Here is a 15,065-nt window from a genome sequence, read left to right as displayed (position 1 = left end):
TTTTGTGACTGGTTTATTTCACTCAGCATAATGTCTTCCAGGTTCATCCATGTTGCAGCATGAGACAGAATTTCCTTCCTTTTTAAGGCTAAAATCCCGTTCTGAAAAGATACTGTTTAATTGCTGCATTTTGATCAAACATTTTAAATATTGTTAAATATAAAAAATTGAAAGGCAAAAAGTAATAACATGTTCACAATAAAACTTAAAATAAAATTTCTACATATATACCTTAATCGTACTTTTATATTTTAAGTAGAAATTTAAATATTTAAAATTGTCTAGGTACGGTTTTAAACAATTCTTTAAAATAAAAATCTTGAGATATTAAAAATAAAATTTAAAAGCATAAAATAAAGCATAAAAAATGAATACTTAATGTTATAAAAATATTCAGGTATTTAAAATGAAATTTAAATATTTAAACGAACATCTTAAAAAGATTCTAAATATTTAAAATATAAAGTAACTTAAAAATAAAATTTAATATAAAGTAATACGTAGATTAAACTTCAAACTGAGATAATATTTAAAATTTTAAAAAAATAGTTAAAATTCAGACACTTAAATTTTTGAAATAAAAAATCAAATGCTACCTTAAATGTATAAAGTTAAAACTTAGTGAGATTTTAATAAATAACTGCTAAAATAAAAATTTTAATTATACTTAAAGATGTATAGGACATTTGTTACTCCCTCCTCTCCCCTGCCCGGAACTTAGGCCGCGGGGACGCCCCTCGCCCCGCCCAGGCTGCCTTCGGACCTCGCGCGCAGGCAGTGCTGTGGCCACCCCGGCCGGCCCGCGAGGACCCCGCACAGCCAAGATGGCGGCGCCCGTGTGGCGAACGCGGACCCTGCTAGAGCTGCCGGCGATTCTGGGCCGGGGCTCCCGTGACTACCGGGCGCCTCCGCCCCCGCGCCGCTCGCCAGGGCCCTGGTGGCCGGACCCGGACGACCCGCTGACCCCGCGCTGGCAGCTGGGGCCGCGCTACGCGGCCAAGCAGTTTGCGCGGCACGGCGCCGCCTCCGGGGTGGCCGCCGGTTCGCTGTGGCCGTCGCGGGAGCAGCTGCGCGAACTGGAGGCTGAGGAGCGCGAATGGTTCCCGAGCCTGGCGACCATGCAGGAGTCGCTGCGGGTGCAGCAGCTGGCGGAGGAGCAGAAGCGCCAGGCCAGGTGTGTGCGGTCGGGCAGGCGGGGGTGGTGGGCCGAGGACCTCCTGTGTGCAAGGCCTTGTCCCAGGTGCTGAGCACATAGCAGAGAACAAGATAATTTTAAATGGCGACAGGGAACCATTAGGAAGATAAAACTGAAAAATGTGTGTGCCAGAGAACGACTTTGGTTTGAGACCTCGAACCTCTCCAAGTTGATCCTTAGAGACCTGAATGACTAGACATAGCAACGGGGAGATCCTAGGGAGTGTTCCTGGTAAAAGGTGCAAAGACCCCGAGGTAGGAATATGCTTTAAGGAGCTGCCAGGAGGTCATTGTGGCTGGGGAAGGGTGGTGGGGCCTGGAGTCAAGGGCAGAGGTCAGACTTCAGGAGACAGGTCTGAAGGATTAGACTTGAAGAATACAAGACCAGGAACATCAGGATGGTGTTGCTTCTTGGAGGGCAGGCAAATTGGTGAAGGCCAAGCGTGTTCCTGCTTTTTATTGTTCTCGTCCTCACAGTAACTCTAAGAGGAAGAGGGCATCACCCTCATTGTAGAGATGAAAAACCAAAGCCTGGGAGTTTGTGGAATCACCCAGGCAGTAAAAGGTGAAGCTAGAATGTGAACCCCAGTCTCCACCCCATCCCAGCTAGATAACTCTGCCATGGGGGCTTTAGATCTTTCAGCTTCACCTTTCTAATCCTTAAAAATGGGACTGTGACTGGGACCTACAAAGTCGTAGGATTGGAGAGAAAGGTCCAATCCATTTCTTGCCTTTACAACAGGGCCTGGCATACAGTAGGCGCTCAGTGATGTCTGCAGGATCAGAGTCTGTGCTGTGGGAGTGGCGATATGGTGTTCAGCTCTCTGGCTAAGGCAGCTCAGTAAAATGCCGAGCTGACGGGGTCTCCTCAGGGTGTTGACTCTCCTGTGCTCAGGGTCACACACAAATTAATTCATCCCTCCTGCCTGTTACTCCACTTGTCTGGGACTTTTCCTGTTTTAATGACCACCATAAGTCTTCCCAGTTTTTCATCGGGGTGGGGGTGCTGTGGGTGGATGGATGCTCCTGGGTGTTGCCATCTTCGTCATTCTACCCTCCCCTGCAGGGAGCAGCTCATTGCAGAGAGAATGGCCAAGATGCCACAGATGATTGAGAACTGGCGGCGGCAGCAGCAGGAGCGCAGGGAAAAGGAGCAGGCCGACAAGGAGCGGCGGGCCCGACTGCAGGCTGAGGCCCAGGAACGCCTGGGCTACCATGTGGACCCGAGGAGTGCCCGCTTCCAGGAGCTGCTGCAGGACCTGGAGAAGCAGCAGCGCAAACGCCTCAAGGAGGAGAAACAAAGACAGAAGAAGGAGGCACGAGCTGCTGCACTGGCTGCTGCTGCGGCCCAAGACTCCGAAGCCTCGGTGGCACCCAGTTCCTGAGCTAGCCTCTCCCAATAAAATCTGCTGCCCGACAGCCCCAGCCCTGGAGAGCTGTGTCTTCTCTCACCATGCCCCTTCCTGGCCCCCGCAAACACCTGGGGCCAGGGACTCCCCCACCCTTCCTGGCTCTGCTCACTCAGGGACTCTAGGCCATGCCGACTAACTGGGGCTTCAGGGGGAGAAAGGGGGATGCAATGGGGAAATAATGGAGGAGCAGATGGCAGAGAAGAAGGAGGCTTCTGTTTACCAACATTAATCTCCAGTAATTAGCCAATTACTAGTGGGGGAAGTGTAGCCAAAACAGACTGTAGTGGTGATGGCGGGGGGTAGGGAGAAACAGCCCTTCCGAGGCTAAGTTGGGGCTGGGGCCCACTGCCTGGGAATGAGATAGCCTCAAGGGGGTGGGAGACACTGGGAGCCCCAATCTGCAGAGGCTGACAGACCACTCTGCCCCTTCTCAGCATAGGCATTATCACCTGTGCCCAACTAGCCCCCAGACCCAGACAAGCTGGAGTAGGAAGCCCCAGTAGGCACACACCACAGGTCTGGCTTTTAAAACTTTATTCACTTCAAAACCTTTATCAGAGACACGGTTCTGTCCTGGGGTCAAGGGGGTGGCCTTAACCTCCAGAACAGCTCTGATGTTACTGCCTCCCCAGGCAGGACAAACCAGGCCTCAACCTCTCCAGCAAAGGGATACAGGCCAGAGACCAAGGCCAAACTGGGGAGGGGGTCCTTGGGCCTCTTGAGTTTACCCCAGATGGAAAGGTTGGGGCACTCCAATGGAGGATCAAAGTTTAGGGCTCCAGCTTCCCCTCACCCTGGAAGAAGGGAGGGAGGTCTCAGGGGCTCTTCAGGGGAGGGGGAAGCAAGCAGCCGCCTCTCCATCTGGCTGCAGGGAGCTGGGACAGAGGCCAAGAGGGGCCCATCTGTCGCCTCCAGTCCTGCCAGTTTCTTAGAGCAGGCAGGGCTGGGGCGGGGGATGGGAGACAGCTGTCTGGCCTAGGTCTTCTCAGGCCAAGATGGGAACGGGGGCCACTGGAGGAGGATGGGAAATAGGTTTTTTTTTTTTTTAAGGTTTTTGATTTTTTTCCACTTCTTAAATAAACATGAATATATATATATTTTTTCTTTTATAAAACTTTTGTGGAGTTGGGGGGTGGGGAGGTTGGGGGGGCGGCCTGGCCTCCCTGCATCACTCGTCATCAAAGTTCTGACTCAGGAGGAAGTTGGCAGCCAAGTTCTCGTTTTTTTCGCAAGCAAAGTAGGCCTGGATCACCAGGCTCTCCGGGAAGCCCAGGGCTTTCAACTGCAGGAAGACGGGTGGGTATGAGCAGGGGCTGGGGGCCCTGCCCACCAGGAAGGTCACCCCCCAAGCCAGGCCTCTTACCCTCTCTATAGCTTCTTTCTCCTGTGGTGTCACCTGGATGTAGTTCATCTGCGGGGCCTCCTCACCTATGGCGCCCCCCTCACCCTCCACATCGGAGATGTCTGCCAGCTCCCCGGGGGGCTCATTCAGCATCTGGATGAACTGCTCCTGGTGCCGGCTAATTTGCTGTGGGAGACAGAGGGAAAGGGACTGTGAGCCCCCGCACCTGATGCCCACCAGGGTCCTGATCACCGCCCTGCTTTTTCATCCCCTCAGCACAGATTCAGAGGCGGCCTATTCTGGCCAAAGAGCAACACGATAGTGGATACAGGCCTGTCCCGGTGGAGCTGATGCTCCGGAGGAGGGAGAGAGGCTGTAAGCAAATAAATGGGTCATTATTTACAATGGAAATAGGGGGCCTGGCATACAGTAGGGCCAACACTGGACTCTACAGAAAAAAATCCACAGGGCAGGAAAGAAAGGCCTGTGATCTGCAAGATGGGAAGTTTCCTCCAGATAGAACAGTAAGTGCAAAGGCTTGGAGATTGAAATGCACTTAACAAATCCCAGAAACAGAAGATTATGTGGCAGGAACGAAGGAAACAAACAGCAAAAAAGGGACAAAACAAAGAGATGAAAACAAAGACCCGACCTACTTGCTTCTAGTGTCTTCTAGAATGAAAGGACACCCCAGTGAAAAGAGAAAGACGTGATCTGTGTACATGTCAAAAAGACCTAATTCATCTGGGTGTTGCATACCTGCAGGTTCCGCAACTCTCTACAGTTCTGTTTTGATATATGTCTGACTTTAACTTCACCTCGAAAGGGTTTTTTCAAGAGTCTGGCTCCTGGTGGAGAATGCACTGTGCGGGCGGTGCCCCTCAGGGAGCAGCGGGGAACTGGGCGGGGAGCCGAGATGGCCGCTGTACGGGCTAAGTGCAGGGCCGGACAGAGTGAGATGTTCTGAGAAGACAGGGGATGGCGGACCCCAGCAGGCACAGGGCTGAGGCTCAAGCCTTCTGGGGATGGGGAGGGCTGGGAGGAGGATCTGCTCTCAAGTCTTAGACGTCTACAAGGCCCTTTCATGTTTGCGTCAAGTCAGCCATCGGTTAAGTGTGGCATTTGGAGGTTCCGGTTGGTTACATCGATTTGGAGGCGTATCACTGCTCAAGATGGTAATATAGGGAACACTAAACAGAAATGAGGATAAAGGCGTTGCAGCCCGTGCCCTGTAACACCTGGAGAAGGTAAGCAGGAGGAGGCAGCAAAAGGGACTGAGTGAAGGAGCAGCAGTAGATGACAGGCCCTAAACCAGGCCTTTACAGATAATCCAGAAAACCCTGTCACCTCCAGGGTCCACTGCCCCTCTGCTTAGGAGCCTTCAAGGGCAGGATGGAACCTTGCTGAGTACCGTGGTCCCAGAGCTAACTGGGACACACCAGTTCTCGATGGTGCCATACAACCTTGTAGGCACTTAGGATGCACTAACTGTATGTGAGGCCAAGCCAGAACAGAAAGACACAGAAGGTAGAGCAAAGGACCCAGAGGCAAACACACACCACACTAGCTGCCACACTGCTCCAGACTCCTGGTATCTTCCTCCGTGAGATGATAAGAACAGCACCCACACCTCGTAAGGTGTTTGAGAAAATTACATGAAACCAGGAGGATCATTAGATCAAGAGCAGCAGGGGGCTGTCACTAGTCCTGATTTCCAAACACAGAGAGGGCTCCTACATACCACACTAGGCGAAGCTAGCTTTCTGGGGCTGTGGTACCCACAGGGGAGTGGAGGTGGTGCCTACCCTGGCTCTCTCCACCCCCAGGGCCGCACCTGCAAAAGCTGAGGATTCTCTTGGCCCAGCTGCTGAAGCAGGGCAGGCAGCAGAGCTGGGTTCTGCTGAATCACCTGCCGCATGTTCTGGAACTGGGGCTGGTCCCGCAGGAACTCCAGGGGGTTCTCTCCTGCTAGCAGAAGAAAGATGTATAATCAGACAGCATGCTGGACTCCCAAAAGCTTGGGGGCCAGTGTGGGGAGGGCGGAGTCTGACACCTTGACAGCAGACACCCAACATACACATCTCCCAGTCCACTTACCTCCTTCTGTGGCTGGCTGCTCCGACACCTGGCTCTCCTGGACAGAACCATGTTCTGGCTCGGGGCTCCCAGGAATTCCCTGTCAGGGGTCCTATTTAGTTCTAATGCACATCAGAACTGCCTCCCTTCTGCATACTCAGCCCTGGCCGAAGACAGGTGAGACCTCGGCCTTGCCCTCCATAGACCCACCCCATCACTCATGTCCAGGCTCCTGCACGAAGCCTTTCCTGGCTGGAACCACAACCCAAAGCCTTCAGAGGGCAGGTTTTGCCTCTCTGACCACCCGTCAGGGCACGTAAGCCCATGTACTCCCTTGAGGCCTCCCCAGGAGGGAGCAGCCCCACCTCACCGTGAGTAGATACTCCACGGCTCGGTGGGGGTTGTTGTAGCTGGCTCTCAGGGCGGCCACGACCCGCTCCCGCTCATAGCCCATGGACATGATCTCTGTCAGCATCGTCTCATACTCAGAACCAGTCACTGTGGAGGGAGCAGCAAGGCCTGGGTCACTAAGGAGGGAGAAGGGTAGCTCCCAGACCCTCCCACACCCACACAAGGCCCAGCTGCTGGCTGGGGCACCCAACTGCTTCTGCCCTGGGGACCACCCACCCACCTAGCGTGGATGCTGCGTCTTCCTCTCGCCCGCTGCTACCTGAAGAGGGAACAGAGCTGCAAATTCAAGAGAGAGAAATCGGACCCTGGCTTCTGGCGGCTTGCCCTCCCCCAGGTTAAGCAGGAACACGTATGTACTGGAATGTGCTGGGAGGACAGGGCCCAAGGTGGGGCTTCTGCTCCCTGGCCTTACCCTGACACGGACTCCGGGGATGTCGTGGGGACTGATTCCTCCGATGGGCTCTTGTCCTCTCTGGCAGTAGGTGGGGGATGGGACATGCCTGAGGCAGGGGCCGGAGGGAAGGATGTGGAGGACTCCGGGGCAGCAGTGGGTGAGGCCTCTGGGGGTACTGAGGTGCCTGGGCTAGTTTTGGCCTGTGACACCCAGAAAAAGGAGCAGGCATCAATTTCCCTATCTAGCCCCAACATCCCATCCCGTCTCAGCCCCGCCCTATTCATAGCTAATCTCTCCCGGGCACACTGGCTCTTTGTCAGCTCCCCAGCTAATTCACCCACCCTCCCAAGCAGCACACTTCACCTACCTTGGTCACCATAACAACCACAAAGTTCTTCTCATCAATGCGATAGTCCCTGATGGGAACGTCATCACTCAGGATCTTGCCAGCATAAATGAGTTTCTGTCCAGCCACAGGGAAGGCATCACGACCCTTCTCAGCTTCTATCTTTTCCTTTAGCACCTTCACCTGGAAGGAGAGGAACACTCATTGCAAACCTCAAGATTCTTTCTTGAGTGGGGAAGGGGGAGGAGGGGAAGAGACCACAAGCCTCAATGGCAGAGAAAGTAAGCTTCGTAGTCAACCATGCCAGATTCCAATTTGTTCGCCTATTCCACCAATCAATGGAGTGTTCACCAAACACTACACACCAGGTGCTACTCTAAGTATTGAGTACATAATATAACACGGAACAAAACTCAGCACAAGTCCCCACTTCCCCAAAAGTAACACTAATGCGAGGAAAAGAGAAAACAAATGACTTCACATAACGTAAAGTATGATGAAAAATAGAGAGGGGCTCCTGAGTGGCTCAGTGAGTTAAGCCTCTGCCTTCAGCTTGAGTCATGGTCTCAGGGTCCTGGGATGGAGCCCTGCATCCAGGGCTCTCTGCTCAGCAGGGAGCTGGCTACCCACACCCCCACTCTCTGCCCACTTGTGATCTGTCAAATAAATAAAATCTTAAAAAAAAAAAAGAGAGAGAATAAAAGAGAGGTAAGATTCTTCATTCCACACTGCTGACAGTGCTCAGTGCCAAAAGCATCTTATGGGGATAATACTAAGTGTACAGTATCACTTTTAAAGCCTCACCACTGCATGAACTAGCTATTGATCCCATTTTATGTTTGAGAAACAGAGACACAGAAAGATTAAATAGCTTGCCCAAAGTCAAATAGTTGGGACTAATCGGAAAACGGGAGTGCTTCCATTTCTACAACACGTAGACTTCAGGGTCTCCTTCGTGAGGTAGTTGTTCCAAAAGTGCCAAACACATAGTTAGACGTTCAGTAGGTCTGTTAGCTCCTACACCTCTTTTCAGCTAAAAACCAAATATGAACCCCCGTTCTGCCATCACTTGCTTTATGTGACTGTAGCAAAGTTCCCTAATTCTTAAACTCCCACATCTGTAAAATGGAGTGAAATTGTCAAAATGGCTCAAATAAGTTTGTTTTGCATTTTTAGTAAAATAATACTAAATCGCTCAGCAGGTGGTAAAGAACAAATCGTCAACAAACACAGACGACTGACACTCAGGCCGTTTATTATCATTATCGACACTGCCGTCACCACTCGGGATCTCCTGATCACTACTCCCAAATTCAGCCACCAACGTCCCGAGGAGATGCTGCAAAGCTGGGAACTCGGAGCCCCCGTCCCAGAGAGCGTGGCCCGGCCGGGAATCTGAGCCTGCGGCTCCCGCGATCCGCGAGGGCGCTGACATTGAAGCTGGGGCCTGATGGGTGCCCCGGAGGTGGGGCCTCGTCCGGAGACCGGCCCATAAGTGCCATCAGCACGAGTCGCCGGGGGCTGGGCCGAGAACCAAACGGAGGTTCGGCAAAGTCAGGCAGGCTGGGAGGGGTGGGCAGAATCCCGCCCGCGCCGTCCTCCCCGCCCCTCCTGTCGGGATCCCTTCCTCCCCGCCCCCACTCCCCCACCCCCACCCCCGGCACCCGTCGTTCCCACTCCCGGGCTTCGGTCCAGCTCCCACCGTCTCGTCAGGCTCCATGCGGATTTTGAAGGTCTGCTGCTGCAGCGTTTTGAGCGTGATGGTGACGGCCATGGCGGGGCCGGAGCGACGCGGCGGCCCCGGGATCCTCACACAACATGCAACTCACGCCGCCGCCATCTTAGCGCCCAGCCGCACCGCGAGCCGACCGCTTCCGGGGCAGGCGGTGCGCGCGCCGACCACCAAAACACGTGACCTGCGCCCCCCCCCCCTTAGCCTTGCTGAGCATGCGCAAAAAAGAGGCCTTTGGCCAGGCATGCGCAGACTAAACTCGGCTCCCGGAGCAGCTTCTCATTCAGCACGCATACGCATCACGTGGCTTCCTGAGTGACGCCATGCCCGTTAGCGGTGACGTCATAGGGCCACAAAATGGCTCCGACAAGCTCCCTTTTCATGTCCTTAGGAGTTTGTTGATTACATTGAACAAAATTTTTCGTGTACTTGTAAATATTTTTATTTCTATTTCATTTTTTTGTTTCCCAAATGAGTTTTGTTCTGGTTTGGCCGCCCTCACAGGAACCCACACTCAGGACTGGAAAGATACTCGAAAGGTCACCAACTAAAAAAATGAAAATTCTAAAAACACTTGTCCGTTGAAGCAGGGACAGGGGGCCAATTTGGGGCCTCATTCATTCCTGAGGGAGAACTGGATTTTTGGAATGAACCTGTAGTACTAGCTCCTGGGTGTCCCACCTCTCTGCTGCTCCTCCCCCAACCACTTTGTTCACCCCATTATCCCCAGTCTGACCCCGCAAGTATTTAAGGAAACTGTCACCTTTCCAGGATTCCTTACACTAAAAAGACAGAATCCTATCCGGAGACTTTCCCCGGATGCATCAATTCTGGAGGATACCCAGAGGGGTGGAGCTAGGGCCATTGGACCCAGGTGGGAAGCATGGAGGCGCATCCATGAACAAGGTATTGAAGGATTAGTTGGCCAAAGGCTAAGATCATCTCCCAGTTACTGGGTGGAGGTCTTCCCACCCTCAACTGACCATTACCTGCCTCCAAACCTGCGTTTGGTTTGTTTCCATTCAAGCACTCAAGTCCAAAACAAAGCAGTTACGGGACACCTCACCCATGGCCCAACTGTAGCCAGGTCACGTTGCTTCTTCCCTTCATGGCTTACAGAGTCTAGACATTTCCACCACAGTGGGCCAGGCTGTTTAGCGCTTCTTGCCTCTCTCCCTCAACAAGGGACATAAGCCCCAGACCACCTACTGAACTTCACGGGCAGCCTCCTGGACCCAAAGTGATGAGCTAAGCCTCAGGGGTCCTAGACCTTGTTGGTCTGTCATCTCTGCACCCTCCTTGGGGCCATCTCTTTCCTCTGAGAATTCAAAGACCACTGGTGGTGCTATTTATTTACCATCTCTGTACCTGTATTATAGCTAATGAGTAGTATTAAGAAAATGTTTAAAATGGTCCAATCGTTCTATGTAGTCTTGCTTGTTAAGAGGTATACATGGTTCACTGGGAATGGATGGCATGAAATGGTGCCACAGTGTGGGTTCATAGCCCTGCCCTACTCAAATTCTGGAGCTCAACCTCCTCATCCAACTGAATTGGTACTAGAAACCACCATCACCAGTCTGGTGCAAAAACTCAAGGAGTTAGTATGTAGAGTATTTGTAATGGCACTTCTATCACTATTTTCTCACTGTTTTGAGGTTGTGAGGGGGAAACAGCCCCTTGAACCTTATGGGGACATTCAACCAAAACTTGAGCTGCTGCAAAATGAGCCTTACTCAAGAGTCACCTCCCCCAGAAGGAGACACAGGAGGAAGACACAAAACTTAATTTAATAGAAATTTTGTTTGTAGTTCTTACATTCTCAGTGTGAGCCAAGCTGGAACCCACTGCCCCACCTATAAGTGGCCCAGTCCTGGGAGCAGGGGAAAAAGGGAAGTGGTCAGTGGGGGTCAGAGCTCAGGCCCTAGGAGCCCTGTTCTTCCTCAGTGCTGGGGGCTGGGGATGCCACCCTCTTCTCCTGCCCCCCTCTGGGATCACGAAGGAAAGCAGATGGAAATCTTGGGCCTGGGGCTTCTCTTCCACACTCCCCTGCCCCTTTCAGGTTGGAGGGGAACTAAGGGAACTGGGGAGAGAAGGGGACAGAGGAAGGCAAAGATGTCAATCAAGAAAGAGGAGGATCAGGAATAAGGACTAAAGGAGAATCAAAGACAAAACACCAGTTTAAAAAAAAAAAAAAAAAAAAGAGGGGAGGAAACAAAACCAAAATCCACCCCAAATCAGAACCCGCCTGGAAAAAAAATGAAAGTTCTCCAGTCTCATAGAGACATTATTTGGCGCAGCCGGCTCTGCGGCGGGAGCGCTCAGGCCTCAGTCCAGCCCTGGAGGCAGCGGCATGGCCCCTACAGCTCATCCTTGGCCTGGCCAGCGGCAGCATCTTCCTCTTCCTCTTCCTCCTTGTCATCTTCATCCTCCTCATCCTCATCTTTGTCTTCCTCATCTTCCTTGTCTGCCTCCTCCTCTTCCTTGCGTTTCTTGTCCTCCTCCTCCTCCTTTAGCCTCTGCTCCTCATCCTGCTTGTCCTTCATCTGCTTTTCTGCCGCCTATACACAGACCACATACCTCAGGGCCTCGCCCTCACCCACCAGGCCTGCCTACCCCCCCAAGTCCAGGACCAGACCCTGGGCCCACCTTCGTGACACCCCAGGTCTCGTTTCCAAACTCCTCTGCATATGCTTCATCGTTGGTGATGAGAAAATTGTCGAAGATGGTGCCAGACTTGACCTGGGGGACAGGAGGATGGATGGAGAAGTGGTCAGAGGGGACATCGGATGTCCCTGGCCTTGGACAAGTCCCACCCCAGCACCCTCCATATTCCCATGACAACTACACAATGCCCTTCTGATTTTTTTCATCCATAAAATGGCATTTCTCAGTCTCTTCAAATATTTTTCTAGTACCTACTACATGCCAGGCACCATTCTAAGCATAAAATGTTTATTACTTAAGAAAACTGACAAAAATTTGATCCCTTCAAAATGGAATTTTCTCAAAAATTTTTTTCTCATAGTCACATTCTTTTTTTCTCCCAGTAGGCTCTGTTCCCCATGTTGGACTTGAACTCATGCCTGAGATCAAAAGTTGCATGCTCTACCGAGTCAGACAAGCACCTCTGAAACTAATTTCCTAACGAGATTAACCAATTTCTAGTTGTTAAGGACAGTTAAATTTGTTTGCATAAAGGATCTTAGAAGGGTATCTGGCACATAATAAGCAGAGCCTCAAAGTGGCTGCTGTGAGAACTCCGTAACAACAGACCAGGAAATTCTTCAGGAAAAGCACCACTTTGGGCTCAGATCTGCCCGAGGTTGAATGTTACCATCCCTTTCCTCCTGGATGACCCTGAACATTTAAATACTTCAGGAATCCCTTATGTGTCTCACCTGCCAGAGATCTAAGCCCAGAACAGCAAAGTTTTCATAGGCATAGATGTTGCTATCAGGAGAGTACTCAGGGTTGTCAATCTCTGGGTGGATCCAAGTGCCCTTGTAATCTGGGTTGTCAATCTGCCGGGGCTTCCACTCGCCCTGCGGAAGGGGAAAAGGGAACCAGTGGTTGAGTGATGGTCGGTGTGCTACCCACTGTGCACCCCCACCCTGCTCAGAGCCCCAGGTCACCTTGTACTCGGGGTTCTGAATCACAGGTGGTTCCCACTCTCCATCCATTTCTTCATCCCAGTCCTCTGGCTTTTTAGCATCAGGGTCAGGGATGTGCTCAGGCTTATCCCAGTCCTGAGGATACATAAAAAAGTCAGTCAACCCAGCTGTCCTCTGCACCCTCCACATGGGGAGCCTCTGCCCAAGCACCAACCTCAGGCTTGGAGTCTGTGGGGTCATCAATCTTGGCCCGCTCATCCCAGTCTTCAGGCTTTGAAGCATCGGGATCCTTTATCTTCTTGGGAGGGAGGAAGTCCCAATCATCCTCCAAGGAGCCTGATTCCACCTGGCTGTTGTCAATCTTCACCTCATAGGTATTATCCGGCCGTACAATCAGGGTATACAGGTGTGTGAATTCATCATCCTGAAGAGGGGGGGAGATGAGTGGCCCCGCCCACCATGCTGGCCTGAAACTCCCCTATCGCCATTTGTCACCACCCCCAGTCACACCTTGCAACGGATGTCCTTGTTGATCAGGACGTTCTTGCCCTTGTAGTTGAAGATGACGTGAACTTTCTTGGTGCCGGGGCCACAGATATCGGGGCCTAGGTGGAAAGTGGGTGCAGTCAGAGCAAGAAGATGCCTGCCATTGCAAAGCTCCCCTTTACAAAGGAAGACTTGCTTCTTAAGTTCAGGTCTGTGAAGGGTCACAGGACAGGAATCAGACCCTCACTGGTACTAAGGAGTAAATGTGTGGCCTTTTAAAAAGGAAAAGAAAAGAAAAAACCAAAACAAAACAACAAAAAAATCAAAAACCGGCTCTTAATGAATTTAATGCCCTTACTTGTAACATCAGGAAACAGCTACAGAAAATCCCATACACTACCAGTTTCAGACCAACAACAACAATGCAACATTCTCAGCCTCCTTTCCAAAAACAAGCCTTAACTACGTAAGTACTTCTCATGTTCTCAAAACTACCTGTCGGGGGCTTTAAAGAACCCATGAGATTTCAGTCTCCCTCTAACGAATCAAAGGTCAGGACCAGGGTGGGGCCCCTTACCGAACATGATGTTGTATTCAGAGTCTCCGTGCATGTCAGTCTGGTCCAGACCATCTGGAAAAAGCTTCACGTAACCGCCCCCACAGTCGATGTTCTGCTCGTGTTTCACGGTGAACTGCACCACCAGGGTCTGGCCCTTGTTGCTGAAGGGCTCAAATCTGGCCGACAAAGCGTAAAAGCGGGCATCCTGGCTCGTCTGCAGCCCTAGCAGGAGACCATAGTGAGGTCATGGCTCAGTCCCAACCTCCCCGGACCCTAAGCATTGGAGACACAGAGGGCTGCCCCTTCCTCCCCCTGCCCTGCTCATGGGGGATTAACCAGGCTGTGAAGTGCAGGGCTTCCTCCAGGAAGTCCTCCTGAATCCGAACCCCCACCAGCCCAAGGATCTTACCTTTATCCTTCTCCTGGTCACCGTAGAACTTGCCGGAACTGAGGACAAATTTACCAAAATCTGACTTGTGTTTGGATTCGATCCAGCGGTTGGTCCACCCGTCTAGGGGATCAAAGGGGCAGGTCAGTGGGGCCCTACTGATCTCCTCCCGCTAAATATCTCCCAGTAGCCTCAAACACTGGGAAACAGACACCCCTTGACTGACCCCACCCCAACCTCTGGTTTGACACTTCAATGGCTTAAAGGCTTCTCCAGCAAATCCTAACTCCCGCCGCGGGAGTCTGCAGCACCCTCGACGCTCCCCAGGGACATGGAAGGGAGGCTCGCCGGCGGCTCTCGTACCCGGAGCCCACCGTATTGGTCCTCTAAGCAGTAATTACACGGAAACAACGCAAATCTAGGCTGACCGGCCGCCCTCGACGTCCGGCCGGCCTCGAGTCGGGACCAGGCCTTACCTCCGTCCAGAAACTGCTCCTTAAAGTAGATGGCGGGTTCGGCAGCGGCCAGGCCAAGGAGGCCGAGCAGCAGCGGTACGGGTAGCAGCATGGCGGGCCGAGGGGGCGGCGGCGCGCGGGCCCTTTAAATCTCTCCTCCGGCGGCGGCTCTGCAGTAGGGACAGACGCTGCCGCCGGCCGCGAGCTTTTATACCCTACCGCCCCTCAAACCAACCTGGCCCGGCCTCTTGTCCCGCCCTCCGCGCCTTATTATTGGTCTTCGGATACGGCCCTGGCTTTCCATTGGACTCTTGTCGTCTGAGCAAGTTAGGGTGTGCCTCGGAACGCAGGGTTCCCAGATGGCCGATTTCTATTGGCCACACAACTGGCCAATGAAGGTCGACCACGCGTTGTGGGGGCCGCCCACCGGTGTGGTGGGGGCCTCGAGCCCCTTCTGCCCAGGTCCTGTGACCAGACCTCGACCCAACCCCGCCCTAGCCCGCGCGCTTAGCTCCGGGTCTGGGCGTTTAAAGAACGCGCGCTAGTGCCCGTGTCACCGCGCGGGACCTGGATCCTGCCCGAGCTCGCTCTCTTTCATCCCTCTGCGGGGAGCTGTGGGCACGTTTTTCCTAACCACTTTCTACTCTGAAGCTGGG

The 15,065-nt window shown here is 52.4% G+C and overlaps 3 protein-coding genes across 4 annotated transcripts; 1 reads left to right on the top strand and 2 right to left on the bottom strand.

Moving 5' to 3' along the window:
• The first annotated feature begins 780 nt into the window (after positions 1-780).
• Positions 781-2,619, top strand: GADD45GIP1 (GADD45G interacting protein 1). The gene is made up of 2 exons (XM_059389145.1): positions 781-1,174; positions 2,261-2,619. The coding sequence occupies exons 1-2, from the start codon at positions 825-827 to the stop codon at positions 2,577-2,579; spliced, it is 669 nt and encodes a 222-aa protein (XP_059245128.1). The 5' UTR covers positions 781-824; the 3' UTR covers positions 2,580-2,619.
• A 504-nt stretch (positions 2,620-3,123) lies between these two features.
• Positions 3,124-9,080, bottom strand: RAD23A (RAD23 homolog A, nucleotide excision repair protein). Of its 2 annotated transcripts, none has more exons than XM_059389143.1 (9): positions 8,878-9,080; positions 7,197-7,358; positions 6,848-7,029; positions 6,656-6,711; positions 6,395-6,522; positions 6,046-6,124; positions 5,783-5,916; positions 3,970-4,134; positions 3,124-3,888 (listed from the first exon to the last, which is right to left on the bottom strand). In XM_059389143.1, the coding sequence occupies exons 1-9, from the start codon at positions 8,947-8,949 to the stop codon at positions 3,775-3,777; spliced, it is 1,092 nt and encodes a 363-aa protein (XP_059245126.1). In that variant the 5' UTR covers positions 8,950-9,080; the 3' UTR covers positions 3,124-3,774. The 2 variants fall into 2 exon arrangements, with proteins under 2 accessions (XP_059245126.1, XP_059245127.1); XM_059389144.1 differs by having other exon boundaries at positions 5,783-5,913.
• A 1,598-nt stretch (positions 9,081-10,678) lies between these two features.
• Positions 10,679-14,604, bottom strand: CALR (calreticulin). The gene is made up of 9 exons (XM_059389141.1): positions 14,431-14,604; positions 13,976-14,077; positions 13,585-13,788; positions 13,032-13,126; positions 12,736-12,945; positions 12,543-12,656; positions 12,309-12,452; positions 11,557-11,649; positions 10,679-11,468 (listed from the first exon to the last, which is right to left on the bottom strand). Exons 1-9 carry the CDS (start codon positions 14,519-14,521, stop codon positions 11,268-11,270), a joined length of 1,254 nt encoding a protein of 417 aa, XP_059245124.1. The 5' UTR covers positions 14,522-14,604; the 3' UTR covers positions 10,679-11,267.
• Positions 14,605-15,065: the final 461 nt, after the last annotated feature.

Source organism: Mustela nigripes, chromosome 2 (assembly GCF_022355385.1).
Source record: "Mustela nigripes isolate SB6536 chromosome 2, MUSNIG.SB6536, whole genome shotgun sequence".
NCBI classification, from domain to species: Eukaryota; Metazoa; Chordata; class Mammalia; order Carnivora; family Mustelidae; genus Mustela; species Mustela nigripes.
This window is presented reverse-complemented; position numbering and strand designations above follow the sequence as displayed.